Here is an 18,445-nt window from a genome sequence, read left to right as displayed (position 1 = left end):
TTCTTTTATCTCTCGCAGACACAGCCACTCATCCTGTAAAGAATGTGTGCCAGCGCCTTAATTCACAGACCTGTGCAGGGGCACACCTCCTCTTACGTGCACAGCACCAAGAATTCACCCTTCCCTCCCCTCAGTTGCAATGACCTAAAAAGCAGACCCAAGCAAGCATGCCCCCTATCCTCCTCCCCGCAGCCACATAAGGACTGCACACCTTCCACTGCAAAGCCTGAGCAAGGACATGCTCCCCAGCTGCGATGGCTGGAGTTCGCATGCACGCCGCCCTTCCCAGTCGCACAGCATCAAAAGTTAACCAGCAGGCACCTCCTTCCCCCTCCCAATCTACAGCACTGACCTCATAGTGAAGCCTGCGAGTCTTGCTCATTGCCGGCAGTTTTGACTGCTTTCCACTGATGTTTCGGAAGACCTGGAACACCATAAAGCAGAGGAAGACAAAGTACAAGCAGGCACAGATTCCTGCCACAATAATGAACGCCATCTGAACAGGTCACGGTCAAGGAAACCTCTGTTGCAGCTTGTAGGTGTATGAAGATAAAACACAGTAAAGCAAGCTGGTAGAATTTCATCCCAAATACAATGTAGACCTGCTCTCCGATAGCTGAGCACATAACGCAGGCTAGAACAATCGGGGCTAAGCCTGACTCTTTGCTAGCCTGAGTGATAAGATCAAGATCTAAACAGAGGCACCTACTCTTGTTTTGCAGCAGGCACCATGTCACACGCAAGAGTTACTGACCCGAGATCAAAGAACAAACTGGTTGGGCAGAGGAGAATTAGCAGCAAGGAGGAATGTATGGGGCAAAAATCATAGTGAGTCACTTCCCTCCCCTGGAGCTCTTGGAAGGAATTAAATCTGGCCAATTCATCTTGGTAATTGTATAAATTTTATGCTTAGTCGTCATACATTTGTATCTTAGGTGGTGATGCCTACAGCTTATACACTGCAGTGGGTTTTATAAAAGTTACTGGAATTTGGTAACTGTTCTGCTCTCTGATGCTGTAATATTTGGCAACACTTTCTGGCCAGCTGAGATACAGTATGCTCCCTACTGCTCAGGTTTTAAATCCAGACAAAACAGATTCCCATTCATAGTTTAAAATGATAATCTTTCTAAGGCAGTATAAGAAGAGAAAGTCTGCACCATTCGTAACGACTGAAACAAATACCATGGGGAGACTCAGATGCTAAAGTGGATGTTTACTCACTGATGCAAGCTGAAACTGGCAGGTACAAAGCCAGCTCTTTGTAATGCACGGACACCCAAAACGTGACAGCACCCTGGTCAGGGCTGAACTGTACTCCATAAGAACATTCTACGGAGTAAATCTGTCCTTCCATTCTCGCATCTGTGAAGAGGGATTGCACAGAGGGAGAATGGAAGGCCCACTGACCAAGGCTACCAAGTTACGTGTTCTGAATTTTCTTTAGCTTTATTTTCCCCCCAAATATTGTAATTCCATCTCTGTATTTCCTAAAGAGAAACCCCCCACCCATAAAGTACCATTTTATGGCCATACCAAATAGGCAGCTTAGTGTTGAGTTGGTTAACTTCTTAGGAACCTGCTGCAAGGCGGATCTGGTAATTTCACACTAAGCAATATAATTAAGACACACAAATTAACACAGTCTTACTCAAAGAAGTAAATTGCTGTACCAGAGATTAGGCCCCAGCTAAATCTGAGACTAAGTCAGTGTTCCCTGCATGCTGTGCATGTCTGTAACAGATAAAACCCTGCACGCAGAACAAAGGAAAGCAGAAGGATGTTTCAAAGAGCACTGAACACAAAATTTGAACACTATGTTGCACATGAGAATTTATTTTTGCACAGACAGCCCACAAAAACACTCGAGGAAAAACTGGACTAAGCAGATATCTCACCCATTTGGAGCACTCATGGGCAATCCTTCATGTGACACATGGGATGCTACTGAAAGCTTTTCTGCTCTTGCATAAAGCCACAAAAACTTACCAATGGAGGGGGATATGCATATATTGTATGCATATTCATCTGATACTGGAGCTAGAAGCAAACATTTATATTGTGAATGCTGCAGAAAGGAGACCTATTTATAGATGAAATTTAGAAAATGAGAAAATGCTCCATATAGATGTATGACAATGTAATAAACACTGGATCGCAGTATTAAGTAATAGCAGTAGTCTAAGAAAATATCACAACTCGGCTGCTAGAAAGGATACAGGAGTATGCAAGTTCAGACAGGTAGACAGAAGAGCGGCCCCTACAGTGCCCTCACAATGGATCCCATGCACTAGCTATGCCACTTCCAAAAGACACTAGGGCTAGGAGGTCGCAACATTTGCAACATTCTCCAGTTCTCCCCCATCTTAAAAGCAGTCTCTCTACAAAAACGGACCAAGAGAAGTTTGAGCTTTTCTCTTTCTTGTATACCCAAAAAGGAGGATTCAGTCCAGCTGACCAGCTCCAGTTTTGTTTTTTTTTTGCTAGCATGTGAAGTCCCCCCGAGTGACACCTTCCATGAAAAGGAATGTGGTACTGACAAGTTGCAGGAGAGCAGCACTTACTGGAAAACACTATTAATTCATTTGAAGAAACACAAAAAGCAGCCTTCGGTTTGTACAAATGGTATTCGAGGATACAGCCAGCTCAGTGCCCACATCCGTCGTCCAGATACTGTAAAATGGATTCTTCAACTGAACCCCTCTGCAAGTGGAAGAGAAGAGAAGATTAACGGAGTACGGTAACGTGTGCCTCCTCTCCCTCCTGGTGTGTGGTGAAAGGGCCATGTGCGGACATTCCCAAAATGAAGAAAAGGTATAAAAACGGGGGAAGACAGACGGACCCTTCAGAAAGGAGGGCTAGCAGAGAAAGCCTTTCCTGTGGAAGACCTGTGCCTTGACCATAAGCATTGCAAGGTTTTATTGCCCAAGTGGCCGTCACCCGTCAAATCACCTCCAGTGATGTGGATCCCCGAGCCACATTCCCGTCGTCAACATCTTGCCATGCAGGAGGGAGGCCAACGTGCAGGCCTCTTCCCGGCCCACGTGGCCGCCGGATCCAGGGCAGGATCAATCCTTTGGAGGACCGTAAGCAGACAGATACACTTTTTTATAACACCCCCCCCCCAACCAAAAAAAAAAAGTGTATTAACCAGTAAATTAGCCTCTACAGCATAATCATATCACACACACATACCCCCCTTGTGGCATAGTCTCGTTGCCTGCCCCAGTCCTCCATACATAATCACATCACCCGCCCCTCAAACTACCAGTCAGCATAATCACATCTCCCCGCCCCTACAAGATCCTCCTCTGTTATCAGGAGTTGGTAAGCAGTCATTTACCTGCTGCTGCCTCCTCTTCCGCACCTGGAACCACACGAGGCTGGCAGGTCCTGAGAGGCTATGGAGCCCCGTGGCAGGCAGCAGCAGCGGCAGCAGGTAAGAAGCACTACTGCTTGCCAACTCCACCTGCTGGCTGGAGGACACTGTGCAGGGGGCAGGGAGGACAAGCAAGGACTTCTATAGCCTGTCACTACTTTTCTCTGGGCATGGGGCCCGACTTTCCAGGGCAAAGGTCTGCCAGCAGCCTGGCACACTTTAGCTTCTGCCACAGTTCCCATCTGGCTGTGCTCTTCAGCACAGCCAGATGGGAACTGCAGCATTAGCAAACCTGGGAATTTTTGTATTGAGAGCACCCTGAGATTTGGTAAGGATTCGCTGGAAGGCAGGTGGAGTTCGCCTCCTCTCCAACATTCGTATACATTCCCTCTCTCTCTCCCCTCACCCTCATAAATGAGCCCAGCACTCACCTCTCTATCCCCAAGCCTGATCCCCGGCACTCCCCCTTTCTCTCAGGGATAACCACAGCACTCTCCCCTTTCTCTAACCCCAGTGCTCCACCCCCCCAGATAGGTCTGGGCACAATATCTCACTCAGCAGAGAACGGCTCTTTGCTTCCTGCTCCAGCACCTTCCCTTCCAGGCAGTCTAGGAAACAGGACCATCCTAACAAGACATCAGAGCACCATGTGCTGTGCTGTGCTGGGACATCCTTTATGATGGTCACTAGTAATTGATACAGGGTATGCCTGGTCAGCACTTTCCAGAGCAGACAGAGAAAAGCCAACGTGCTCCCTAATCCTGCCTCTCCCCTCCTGTTTCTTCCCCTTCACAAGCAGCCTACAGGGAAGAGGAGGAGAGGGACCAGCAACCAGAGAGAGTTGCCAGGTAAGTGAACTGGCACATGTAACAGGGAATGCTAAACGTCTGGGCCAAAGGCTCGTGCCTCCTTTGCACGAGCCTTAATTCAGGCCGCATTTGTCTTTTGAATGCATCAGGCCTCCTTGCAGCCCACGTGGCCACTGGAGACCTGCATCTCAGCAGGTGGGCGTGCGCGAATACGCACACCACCGGCCAGCAACGGACAGGCAGCAAGCCCTTAGTGGATGGAGGGTAATTTTAAAAGCCATTTCCATAAGCGAAAGAGAGACAAGACCCCACGATCCGGCAAAGCATTTCCCTCTCTCAAGGTAGACCACAGCAGCAGCAGCACTTCAAAGAGATAAAAGGGTAAAAGCAGGCACCCGAAAGTAATTTAATCCAGCGATTTGATTCATCCAAAACCTGCAAGGCCCTCCCTGGATTTTACAATGAACCTGCAAAATAAAAAAACAAAAAAAAAACCTGGCACTCCACAGCTTCCCCAACACCCCAGAGCTGGGGCCACTATCGATCTGGACTGCCAGCCCGCCTGGATAGCAGCCTCATGGACAGCTGCTGCTAGCCAGGAGGCCTGACGACACCTGACGGTCAGCAGCCCACGCCCCCGACTTGCTCTGTGAAGAGACGCTCTCCAGCTGCAGGAGCAAAACACCCACCTACTGCGCACGTAGATGCTTTAACCCACTGATCTGAAGCAGGTAAAAGCCTCTTGCTACAATGCAACGTGTCTCTAGCAGTAATGCGGCCCATTTGGGTCCCGGCGCCTTCCACTTACCGCTCACACATATCAAATATAAAGAGGCAGCAGGAACCAAAAGCAATGGGCCCGACTTGTTTCCAATATCCCGAGAGACGATTTCTTTCAGTCTGATCCTGCATCAAAAAGGAAAATCGAGAAGGCTCTTACTAATGAAATGCTCTGTGCACCACATTACAATCCCATTATTGACATCCACGCACACGTGAAACATACCAAATCATTCCCCTTTGATTTACCTGAAGTGAAAGCACTGCTACCATGTATAGCAGTAAATCAATCGCGGATGTTTTTAAAAGCACCAAAAGTTGGGTTTTTTTTGTTTGTTTTAAACCAATAGTATGCAGCTTAAATGCACGTGTGCACGTGGATGAGGGTATACTCACCCCAGACCAAAACAGCAGTGCCCAGATACACAGTGACCATGACTTCCCAAAAACATGCACAGACTGATAAACCTCTGGCCAGGTTGCAGCAGTTTGGGAAGCAAGCTGAAAGCTTTCCCTGGCAAACTTACCATCAAATGCTCACCGCAGAAGATGATCCAAAATGACAGGAGCATTGCGTAGAAAATTCCCTGTCTGATATCTCCAAACAGCAACATCCATGTCCAGTTAAATCCAATGGAAAACCATTCTACAGGGATGTTAATGAAGGTCATGGAGATTCCAAGGGCAAAAATGACTCTGGAGGAAGAACATTTTTTGTTTTTTAATTTATATAGACAAAGCAAATTATGCCCAAAAGGACATTACTTACAAATACCTAAAGTCAGAGGCTGGAGGCCATCTACAGACTTTCTGGCTAGGTACTCACTGCTACACCATTCTTCCCCTAAGACTGGGCAAAAGGAGGGAGCCCCATGGAATGACTGGAGAGGATGCAGTCTGGACTCAAACTTCTAGCCTAAATGGAAATCAGCTAGTTACCACCCAGAGTAAGCCCACCGCCAGTGAGCTAGGACTTAATCTAGGACCAGCCCAAGAAAAACCCAGAAATGTTCTACTTGTAGGCCCAAAGGAAAAACGGAGTTGAAAAAGCTAAAGGGAATGATTACACCAAGTCGAATGGATGCAGATGAGCCCAGGTCTAGCAATGGCTCAGATATTTCCAAGTATCATCTTGAAGAAGGTCCCTCTTGCTTTGGAGCAGTTTGAGTGCAGGCTATCACACCATTTCTATGAATGCTACAGTGTTACCGCACTTTTCTCACAGGGCGATGGGTGGGAAACTCTAGCTGCCTCCGATGTGGTGGAAGGGCTTGCATCAAGTCCTGCTGTTTCGAACCGGCTAATGTCTCAAAAACGTGTGGTCATTTACGCAAAACCCAAAGTCCTATCCATATTTCGCTGTCTCCGTCCTTCAGGCTGGAACTTCATGAGTTACCTGAACAAAGACTCCAGTCTCTCCCTCTCCACCCTCATTTTTTCCCTGCCCCCAATAGCTCATGTTTATAATCCACTCCAGATGGATCCATTTACCATTTGGGATCTTGCCAGGTACTTGTGACCTGGATTGGCCACTGGGCTTGATGGACTTAATGTTCCACTGGACCACTGTTGCACAAACTTGCCTGTCTCTCCTCCAGCATCTCCTTTTGAACCACTAGCTCTTTACTTCACAAAATTCACTTGTGCAACAATTTATAATTATCTCCACTGCTAGTTTCCAGTTGTATCTCTCAAATATCCTTTTTTTTTTTTTTCACAACACAGGCTCCCTCCAACACCTCAAATCACATACACAGTTCCTATATTCCTTTCTTCCTAATTTTAGTAAGGCTGGTTCCTTCTTTCAGTAAATGTTTAACCTTGAATCAAGCTGGACGTGCTCCTGCTGTAATGAAGACTTGTCTTTAGTGTAATAACATGGACATATTCTTCATTAAAACCCTCGACTTACTTTTCCAGCAGGACTGGGGACCGCGTCATCATGGTGATCCGCCTCCAGTACCAAATCATGATGATGAGGATGCTGGGTGTAAGGAAAGTTTTCATAGCAAACCACACTTTTGTAAAGCCTCCATTTTGAAAAATAGTCTAGTGGAAGAGGAGAGAAAAAAAAAAAAAAAAAAAAGTCTGGTTTTACAGGATTCATCCATGTTGTATGAATATTGCTAACAATCGCAAAGAATACCAATGTGCCCAAATTCTTATTCCATTCACCAAGAACCTGTGAGATAAGTGATCTTCATACTAGGCTGTATTGCCCTTCATAATAGGCTTCATCGTATAGCATGGTTTCACTTTCACACTCCGCCTTATATTTAATTATTGGTCAATATAAGTACTTTTTTTTTTATATTTTTCAATTTGCAGAATATCCCATGTTAATGTCACATCAGTTGTGCTCCTTTAAATCGCAATTCAATTTCAAATTTGCCAGACATGGGACTGTGTTTTGGATGTCAAAACGAACCTTTTTCAAGGGCTCAATTATTTAAATGCTCGGTTGTTCAGCTGAAAACATGGTGGCCTGATGGCGTTCATTTCCGGTATCAGCGGCTTACATGTACAATAATATTGTGCTATAATACTAAATGTATCCTTTTTTTTTTTTAAATCTTGCAAACACTGGAATTTACAGTCTGTCAAACATTATCTGACACAATGGTTCTGTTCAGTATGAAGATTTCCCCCACTCGGGTACATTCCTGGACAGAACGTGTCTCTGCACATCCTGTATATAAACTTTGTGCAAGAGGAAAGGGATAGAAAATTGTGTTGCAGAAACCCCTCCCCACCAAAAAAAAAAAAACAAAACCCAAAACCCCCACACTTACCACAAGGCGGAGATCCTTTATTTCCCCAATCCCTATGTTAATTTTCTTTGACTCGTTCACGGGCAGTCTGATATTGACCAGGTAATACTTATGAGCCACGCTCCCAAGCTCCATAAGCGGGATCACGTCACATTCATAGTAATGGCCTTCACTAGACAAGGTCTGCCCACGACAAAAAAGGAGAGGGAACAAAAATGCAAGATGACAACTGAGGCAGCTGGACAGGGATGGCCAATAAATGCTTGGCCCTCCACCTCTAACTGATGTATTGGCTTCTGGCAAGCTCCTAAGGAGGACCCATGAGTTCAGGAGATACCAATGCCTGTCCTTTTGTCAGAGCCCAGTTAATTCACCTCTGGTCCATGCTAAACGCAGCAGCCCTCACCCTTCCCAGGCTTCCCACAGTCACAAACCAAGTGTATGGCTACTTAATTCCACTTGTTTCATTATGCTAAGTACTGCTGCCCAACTGATCAACTACAGAATGTTAACTGCAGAAAAAAATAATAAGACCCCAGAATGATCATTCTTGGCTTTTTTAAACTAGGGAAACTAGTAGCACTGTTTTAATGTAAAACTGAAAAGATTATAGGCAACCATCTCTAGTCAAATGACACAAAGGAACAAAAACAAAGTAACTAGAAATGATTAGTATCAAACATACTTATAAAGTTTTTTTTATTTGTGAAGATGTGAAGTATTTTACAGTAAAGCACCCAATGAAAGCATTAGTCACACCAGTGGACTAAGCATCAGACGATATACTAAGATATATAATCCACTGCCTCTTTAATTTTATATATTTGTAGACTCAGCATCAGATAATGTGCAATGGAGTGTAATCCAGTGACTCTTGCCTCGCAGGCAGTATCAGCCAAAGGCACGAAAATTCGTTTATCTGCTGGGACCACAACCCTAAAGAAAAAAAATATTTTTTGTACTAATGAGAAAAAAAGAAAAACCTTTATATATGGGGCCTAAACTGCACAAACCATAGGCCCCTGTTTTAGTGCACACAGAGCACCTGCGTCATGAGTCACAAAATCTCTGAACAAGGAAGTATACATCTCTATATGGCATCACGGCTCTAAAGAACGGGTCTTTTGGCTTCATGGAGCAGTTTTACACACTTGGAATGATTGCTGCATCATTTACACAGAGCATTACTGTTTAAGATAAGGATTGACCAAGTATGGGACAATAGTTTTAAATGCTTAGATAATTTGTGCAGTTTAGACACCAATAAAGTTTTTTTTTCCATTAGTATAACAAAATTTGTTTTAGAGCTATGGTCCCAGCAGATAAATGAATTTTTGTGCATCTGATTGATATTGCTTGCGAGGCAAGAGTCAGTGGATTATACTCCGTTGCACATTATCTGATACTGAGTCCATGAATATATAAAGTTAAAGAGGCAGTTGATTTTAGGGATGTGCTTTTGTTTTAAACGAAAGAATGGCAACAAAACTATTTTGTCTTGTTTCATGAGTGCCACAAAACAAAAAGAAAATAATGAAATTTCATTAAAAAAAATTAGTATTTTGTGTTAGTGCGCACTAACTGGATGTTGTGGGTTGGGGTGGCGACTGGAGAGAGAGGCAGCCTGGTATATGTGGGGGTGAATGATTGGGGTGACTATGATGTATCAGGTGGGGAAAGACTGTTTTAGGTGGTGACTGGTGAAAGCAAGGCAGGCTGGTATGTGGGGAATTAAATGGGGGGGGGGGGGGGACTGTATGACAGGTGGGGAGAGAATTAACTGAAAAGGTTACTGATAAGTTAACAAGTGCCAACTGGGGAGCAGTTCATTAGCTAGAGGTAGGGTTCTGCATTCTCATTGGCCGTCTCCTTAATTACTTGTTTGTGTTGCTAAGGTTGCAAGGTGGTGTTTGTGAGGAGATGGCCAGTTAGTGTATACCAAGTCCGAAATTAGGAAAACCTGAAATAAACACCCCTGAACCAGCTTAAAAACAAAAATCAAACATATGACACAAAAAGAAAACATGGAACAAAGATTCAATGCACACCCCTAGTTGATTATATATTTTAGTATAACATCTGATGCGGAGTCCACTGGTGTGACTAATGCTTTCATTGGGTGCTTTATCTATGAAGATTTGGAGAAGTGTTTTACAATAAAGAAAAATCGTTGTATGCTTGATACTAATCATTTATATAGTCACCTGGTTTTTGTTTAATGTAAAACTGAACACTTCCCAAACAGATTTTAGCCCTGTTCTGAGTGATCTCTCCCGAAAAGACATTTGAACTCTTGATCCCAATTTCTTTCAAAATCTGTGCCCCATGACTCCTGGCTCCTACTTTTCATGTGTCCTTAACACCGGACCCTTCTTCCTTTTCTTCCCAATAGGTGAATAGGACAGTTCTGTTGAAGTATCAACAAGATGAGAGCGCATGGTGATGTCAAAGCATTCTGAAAGCTGCCCTTCCATTGGTTCGTGCCAGTTATCACCAGTTGATTCCATTTGTCTCTTAGTTTCCTATAAGGAAAACTCGCTTCTAATTATTTAGTGATGCACCTATTTGACCTAGGATAGGCAATGCTGGGTCCTGGAGTGCCATAAGCAGGCCTAAGTTTTCAGGATATCCACAATGAATCTGCAGGAGAAATATTTGCATAAAATGGAGGCAATTCATGCAAATATACCTCATACATATTTGTTGTGGATATCCCGACAACAGGACCTGCATGTGGCGCTCCAGGACCGGAATTGCCTACTCCTGTGTTAGGCAGACATTCACATAACGAATACAGTCCTACATGAGTGTAAATTTCCATACAAAGAAAAAGCTAGGCACCATGAAATGCTCATACAGCCCCTTGTTAAATATTTTATGGCTTATTTGTGCCTTTTCTGTAATTTGTACTTCAAAGTGAAAAAAGAAAAAGAAAAAGAAAAAAGAGAAACAAGAAGCCATAATCTGCCATACACCTCAAGAACCCACCCACTCGCCCATAACCTGGCTGGCATGTTCTGTCGTCTCCTTTTCTGGTTCTATTACTTATATTTTTAATCCTTTTAGGAATTTTCAAAAAAGATATATAGCAGATATGTTCATAATACAGAACGGTCCTTGAATATTTCGTATCTAGATTCATTCTTTGCGCTTTACATGCATCAGGGAAATGGCTGTATGGGGTTTTGCTAAGGATCAGCATGGCCATGTCCCAATGTTGGATATCGTTAACTAAAAGAGCTTCCCAGAATCAAAAATTAAGATTTTTTTTGCTTATTTTTAAAATTTCAAACTGTATTCCCTAGAAATGTTTAATACAGTACTAATGCCTGTTAACCTACAGCAGACTTTCTATGCAGCGGCAGACTGACAGCCATATTAAGATACAGTACTGAATTTCTTTATATTTTGTTTGCTTGCTTTTTGTATGTTTCTGGTTAGACTGCTGGCATTGCAAAACACCCAATTTATTTAAATTCATAACAGTGAAGATGGCCAAGGAGGAAAAAGAAGCTTACAGTCATCAAAATAAAAAAATATGAGGCGAGGAATCTGAATTGTTTTAGCTGCCAACCGAATTATGCTAAAAACTAGCTAAGCTAATGAGTTGTCTATGAACCTTTCCAGAAAATAGCCACTTATTTTAAGTTGGTGACAGAACAAAACTGAAATTACAAGTCACAGCCCAGGATGCTAGAGGTTTGCCAGTGCTGAGGACACCAGCGGCCTACCTTCGGAGCCGTCAAGGTGCACTTAAGCTTCCGCTGCTCTACCGAATGTGCCAACTCTGTCCACTTGTCGTTCACGTCATCACGGTATGCCATTGCTACGTCGAGAGTGACCATGGCGTTGTTTTCTGCAGGAATTGAAGATGTTCTTAGTTTATGGTGTCAACTTAGGCTATTTTCAATTTTGCATTTATTTTTCAATGTTTGATGCTATCATGACAAAAGAGGAAGGATGAAAGACCATACAGAACAGAAAGGGGAGGAGAGTGGAGAGAAATAAAGCCACAACAAAACTGGAGAGCAATAAAAACAAAACAAAACAAAAAAAACACCACACACACACAAGCAACAGCCTAGACCCATAAAAAGCTTTTTTTTTTTTTTTTTTTTTTAAATACAAATCACATGGAGAGACTTGTGGCATTATTACAGCTGTAATAAAAGGGGGGAAAAAAGGAAAGTGGAGTTATACATTCTGTATGATCCACTCAGCAGCTCCTGCTTCCCTTTGCTGGTCAGGAGCAGGCAGCAAGATGGAGCCTGCTGAGGGGGAGGAACACAGCGTAAGACACTGGGTGCACGTGTGAGATTAAACGGTGGGAGAAGAGTTGCCAAGAGATGCTGTGACCTGTAGACTGTCCCCAGGGCCAGAGCGAGGGTATTAGGCGCTCTAGGCAAAAAAACCCAAACCAAACTTACAGCTGCTAGCCCCCCCTCCCCCTGTCATACCCTCTCCACACACAATTAAACATTATGAATTTATAATAGATTTACATGAACAATTACAGCTTCTGAGGTAAAAAAAATATCACTTACAACATGTATATTATATTTACATGCAGTGCTGTAAAACCCTGAAAAAAAAAAAAAAAGTAAAACAGACCCTTAGAATTGGTATTAGGTCTGTTGGGTTGGGTGTGGGCTTGGCCCTCAGAAAACCACAAATAAACTGAACTACAATTTCAACATAGTAAATCTCCCAAACCAAAACTGCAATAACTGCCAGCACTCAAACACTAACAGTCCTACTTATGGAAACATAACACTGCAATTATATCAGGCCCTAAAAGATTAGGAAAACAGAAAAAGCCAAGCTGCTATAGATCCCTACACAGAACCCACACACTAGCAGAATACAAACAGACCCTCACAAAAATGCAGAATAAACTAAGCATAAAGTATTAATAAAATCATGCAGACAAAAACTGAACTGTTAACAGCAACAGGACAGATTGTGTAGTGCAACAATGGAAAAACAGAAATATTACAATCCTTCAGAAAACAAAACAATAAAAATCAGGAAATATAAAATTAACAGAAGTACAATCTCAGGGCATCTGGAAATTAAAAGATCCCAGGTATGAACAGCTGGGGATTTATCATCTTTAAGTTTTAAGCATTGGATGGTGTTTGAAATATTTTATTGGTTTTCGTAAAAATGTATGATTTTTAAATTATTAGATGTTAATTCTATTTGTCAGTTAATTTGAAATATTCTTTTTATTAGTATGGTTTTACTATATATAATATATATACATACACACAATCACAGAGCATGCTCTCACCCACACATGCCCTCAAAGAAGACAGACCCAAAAAACAAAGCGGTAGCCGATCCAGTGGGCTGTGTAACAGTGACGACAATAGGAATCGGATGATAACAAGCCCTTTATTAAAACGCCCATAGCCAGACGGAATCTTCATTTTTCTCGAGGCCGCAGGGGCTGATGCTGTTCTGTTTCCTGTAGGGAGGGGGCGCTGTTGCTGTTTCTCCTGCGCTTCAACCCGAGCCGATGATGCCCTCTTCCTGCGACAGCCTGGGGAATGCACCTGCGAGGAGGCGAGGGAACCGTTGTTGCTCCCTCCTGTGCGCGAACGTCAGGCAAACCTGGGACCAATGCCGTCTCTTCCTGCATCGGCCCGGGGGATGCGCAGTTCTCTCCCCTGCATGGCCTCTTCTTCTTCCCACCCTCATGGACCTGCCACCTCCTCTTCCAGGCTACGTGCGAGGGAAGAAGAAATCATGTCCTCGCTGCCCCCAGGCTGGTGGTGCCCGAGGCAGCCGCCTAGTCTGCCTGTGCTTCCGCCGGCCCTGACTGTCCCATCTCTCAGATCAGGACTTTTATTTAAAAACAACTCAAGATGATCTGATGAAACTTTTTATTGTCCTTTGCAATCTCTTGACTCTTTGGAAAATTTATAAACATTTAAAAAAAAAAAAAAAAAAAAGTTTTTTTTTTAAACCCCTTCATCTTTACACATCAGAGAATGCAATACTACATCACAATTGTGCAAATAAATCAGGGAAGTCATGATTGTGCTTTGCACTTGTGTTTTAATATGAAAAACATTTTCTAACCAAACTTTTTGCAGGGAGAAGGCAATATTTTGAGGCAACACTTCTGTCACAGCTAGAAATTCTGGGAGTTCTGTGATCTCTCCTGAAGCTCAGGAACCTCTCCTCTCACAACTGGCAGACGACAGACAGAGGATAAAACGATATGCAAGCAGGGATGACAAGAGTATTCAGGCATCACATCCCTAAAATCTTTGCATGAACTATTAGCAAGCAAGCCCGCTATAAATTTAATGTTAAGAAAAGCCTTCCTGCAAGCTCCAATTCACATACATTGCATAACGTGTGAAAAGGTGAAAATCCTGGCAAGATGATGCTCTGGACTTCCAGGCAAACTTATAGAAATAGAACACGCAAGCTGGGATTCACTAAAAAGATTCACTCATGCAAAAAGAGTTGTCACAGATTTTATCAGTGATAACTTGCCAGGATGACCCCTGGGGAAAAAAAAACCTCACAGAAAAACTGGATGCACCAGAGCAAGGAAAAAACCCACCATTAGTGTGCTTGGTGCTACTGTTCCAGCGCAAGGAATTGTGTCACCCTAGGTGGCTTCAAAACACGATGCCCTCCATCTCATCACCTACTGTTGCCCAATCTGTCGTAAAGACCTACCTCCTCCATCCCTCTAACTGCCTTTCCCAAAGAGGCCTTAGTTCCTGCTGGAGGGGAGGTTCCTCCTTTCCTGGGCACGGGGACCAAACAGTCCCAGCACACTTACACCATCTCCAGGGCTGTCCTACGCATGTTTCATTCCAAACAGAAACCTGTGTGGCTGCCACAGGAAGTGTAAGCGCATGCTGGCGCTCTGTCCCTACCCCCAGGGAGGATTGGTGCCACTGGCACTATGAGCTGATAGTAAAACAAAGCTGCTTATCTTTAATGGCAGTTCTGTGTAGACTGAAGGATAGTCTACACAGAACTGTAGTCAATGGGTGACGTTATCTGATGGCGTAGACATGGAGCAGCTCTTGGAACTCAGAAGCTTTTCAGCATGTGTGGGAGTTCCTGCGGGCAACTGCTGCCTCATCAGCCCCTCAGTCTTCTCCATTAGAAGAAGAAACTTATGACAGAAGTGTGATGGTCGGGAGTTGAAGGCTATTCCACCACCTTAAGACAGCTACTGTAGAACTGACTGATGCTCCTTGATCAGTGCCACTGTCTTCTTCTCCACCTTGACCCCCCCCCCCCCCCCCAAGGATCCCCTCCCACCTCCGTACATCAAATACTCAAATGACTGTACACATCTTCTGAGCCCACTTGCCCTGAGTCAAGCAGCTTGCCTGGCTCTAATGAACACTGCCGACATCCTAGACATGGTGTCGAAGGCCTCATAAAATACATCCAATCAGTTGTTTTTCTGTATTCCTCCGGATCTACCAGAGATCATTGGAACTCTGCTCGCTGAGGTTCCAAATCCTTAGTCTGCCAGCAGCTGAATGCATTCATAAATTACTGCACTGTAAAAAGCTGAAGGGCCACAATCCTTCCATAGAGCATTAACCCTTGGAAGACCTTCTTCCCAAACACATCTAGGGCCTTCTGGACCTTCCCAGGAGATGAGAGTGTTCCCTTGTGCATTTCACATGCCTGCAAAGCAGATATCACCACTACCACCACCGAGTGGCACAGATGCTGGACTACTCCAAACCATGGACAGGGTTGGACCTTTTATTTCAAATCAATCTTACACTGGCAGAAAAAGCTTGGGGCTCTGCCATATCCTCAGTATAAGGTCCCCTAAAAGGGCCATGAACTGGCATGGAAGTGGATTCAGCAGGGAACTGAATGAACTGTAATAGCCCAAAAACATCCTCTCTAGGTTCCTCTTTCCTGAGGTTGATGGCTAATGCACTGGTCATCTTTTCCCAGAACTATGGGTAACTAGTGTCTTTGTGGGGGAAGGGGGCAGTTGGTATACAGTGTTGGCACTGGGAAGCTATCAGAAGGCATTCCTGTAGAGTCCTCCTCATCCGACCAAGGGGAAACACTCATCCATGACTCAGATGGTGAAGATGAAGAGAAAAAGTATTGGGAGGACTCTGATCGTACTAATTCCTCCCCTTTCCCCTCTGACTCTCTAGGAAGGGAGGCATTTGGGGGAGGAGAGAACAAGTAGCAGCATCAAAATAGGCTTCATCTATTTAGCAAAACCTCTCAGGGAGGCACAACTATCTTGGGAATCCACCAGGGCACTGTTTTGAGGGAAGCATTCCTCTGTCTGGGACAAGAGTGGTTCAGTTCTTCCTTTTTCCTCTTCTGGAAGTAAGGAGGCAAAGAAATTACTCACCAACTGGGTGGCTTTTGTTGGGGCGCCCTGTGCACTGGAGTAGGTGGAGAGACATCCTCCGCAACACCAAGGTGGGTTCATCGTTGCTCTGACCCACAGGTGCTGGGGGTGTCAAGAAAACTCTTTGCTTCAGCCACCAGCCTGCAGGAAGCACTGGATGCTGATGTGCTCCGTGCCTGTGGACCAGATCCAGGCTGAATTATTGGCGCTGGTAGAAATTCCCTCTATGCCAAGGTTCTATCCACCAGGGTCCACGGCTGCACATTTCTGGGGGTTGAGATGCTTCACACTCAAGTATAATGAAGATGCTCTACTCTCTGCCAAGACCGTTATGCCTGGGTAGAGAAACCTACTTAGTGCCTTGGAACTCTGCTGCACCACAGAGGATTACCTGGCTGCACTGCAGGAGATTGAAAAGTGCCCTTCTTGGCATAGAGATGACGACCCCGCCTTTTGCAGATCCTTGTGCCAATGGCACACAGAGGTCTGTGTGTGTGTGTGTGTGTGTGTACACAATATGGGGGTATCCCTTGCACCACTTAGGTGCTCTTCTTGGCACTTCAACCCGAGCCAAGCTCACATTCTCACCTGTGGTAGATCTATGAGATGGCACCAATAGGGACAGCTTTCCCTAAAGATTTGTGGAAGGATGGGGAGACTGACTCCCAGTGAAAGTTTTACCCCTCATGGCACTGGAATCCAGAGTCAAGGCTTCACTCCAGAAAGTAGAGAGGCCCTACTGCCTAACCCTGTGCTGGGGTCCTACTCAAGGTTAAAACCTGCAAGATCATCAATTTTCAACCACAGCTCTGAAGTGTCCTCTAGGGCATCCTGCCACAGCATGCACAGCCCAAGATGTCATGGTCCAGGGCCTGCAACAGTAGCAGGGGACATAGGTATGTGTAATTTATTTATTTATCTCATGTCGTTTTCATTGGCAGCTCAAGGAGAGGTACTATAGGTATTTCCCTGTCCCCCGAGAGCATAAAATATAAGTCTGTACTGGAGACCATGGAGAGTGAAATGACCTGGCTTTAACCCACTGCTCTAACCACTAGACGCCACCCACAATAACAGGCCTTAAAACCTGCTAATGGAGGCCTTCTTGGATTTAGACTTTTCCATCTTTTTTTTTTTTTTTGAGAGGCTGCCAAGGCAGCAGCAAAAAAAAGAAAAGAACATTTGTAGAAAAAACTGGCAAAGAAACACCAAAGAGTGAAAGAAACTGGCAATCCTTCCATGCAGTAACTGACCAAGAAAGATTGAGGGGCACACATGGGAACTCCGCGCGCACTCAAACATTTCTGAGCCCTGCGAGTTGGCTCTGTGTCAACGCCACACTGGTTATGGCTGATTTTACCCTGCTTGTGGAAGGAGAAAGACCCGGCTTTAGAAGAGGAGGTACGGGGCAAGACTGTAAGGTGCATCCAGGGCACTGGGAGGAAGGGAGGGTGCCCTGGGTAGAGGCATTTCTCATTGCCTCAGCAGCTTGCTAGCCCGGACAGCCGCCTGCGCTACCGCTGCTCACAAAAATGTCTTACTTGTGCCGATTCAACCTGTGCGTGCATCAACGCAGGAAATCCCCGCATGCAGCAGCTTTGTTCTGGAAGGGCCTTTTTCTTCTCGCCAGTAATCCCGCAGACCTTTCTACACCACTACTGAAAAGAGCGACCCACAAAACAGCACAGAATACGGAGAGCGGTGGAAGTGATGCAAATAAAGCTCCTGCGAGAGCAGCTGGGGAACAATAGAGAGCCCCTTAGCGAAGGGACTGCCTTAAGCCCCAGGAGCCAGCGGAGACAAAAATCGGCTTCTCTAGAAAGCTGTGCCTAGCTTCCAGCAATGCAGGCACCTATGGAAAAAAAATAAATAAATAGATAACCAAGCCACCTTCCTACAGGGCTGAAAACCGCCACATCAAATTCAGTTGGGAGGGGGACAACCTTTTTTATTAAGGACAGAGCGAACCGTAACAAAAACAACATTAAATAACTCGGCCCACAGTTCCAAACATAAATATAAGGGCCTGAGCTGCTTGCACGGGAGCACTCAACTTAACATTGTGCGGGGTGCTCGGCCCGGCCCAGCAAGCCTACGGCACGTGGCCTCGTCCTGCTCATCTCTCAGGTGACCCTCACCTCCACGACGGCAGAAAAGGGGCCGGAGGCAATGGGAATCTCAAGAGCAGAGAGCAAGGCACACACACACCCAATGACCTAAACTCAGGGAGGGTAATTGTTTCCCAATCCTTTTTTCACGGGGTGGGGTTGAACAGCGGTGCCATCCCAGTTTCCCTTAGAGATGGGGTAATCAACATATAAGAGCCTAAAGC

General features: G+C 44.8%; 1 protein-coding gene across 2 annotated transcripts in view; it reads right to left on the bottom strand.

Annotated features, from left to right (window-relative positions):
* WLS (Wnt ligand secretion mediator) overlaps positions 1-18,445 on the bottom strand; it is an 86,684-nt gene that overhangs the window by 17,445 nt on the left and 50,794 nt on the right. For both annotated transcript variants that reach the window (XM_029618073.1, XM_029618072.1), the window contains exons 3-9: positions 11,471-11,595; positions 7,761-7,922; positions 6,881-7,017; positions 5,496-5,664; positions 4,997-5,094; positions 2,640-2,703; positions 353-496 (exon numbers count right to left, since the gene is read on the bottom strand). In XM_029618073.1, the coding sequence (XP_029473933.1) occupies positions 353-496; positions 2,640-2,703; positions 4,997-5,094; positions 5,496-5,664; positions 6,881-7,017; positions 7,761-7,922; positions 11,471-11,595 (899 nt within the window). The remainder of the gene's footprint in view (positions 1-352; positions 497-2,639; positions 2,704-4,996; positions 5,095-5,495; positions 5,665-6,880; positions 7,018-7,760; positions 7,923-11,470; positions 11,596-18,445) is intronic.

The sequence above is a fragment of the Rhinatrema bivittatum genome, chromosome 10 (genome assembly GCF_901001135.1).
Source record: "Rhinatrema bivittatum chromosome 10, aRhiBiv1.1, whole genome shotgun sequence".
NCBI lineage: Eukaryota > Metazoa > Chordata > Amphibia > Gymnophiona > Rhinatrematidae > Rhinatrema > Rhinatrema bivittatum.
Note: the sequence above shows the minus strand (reverse complement) of the source record. Positions and strands in the feature narration are given on the sequence as shown.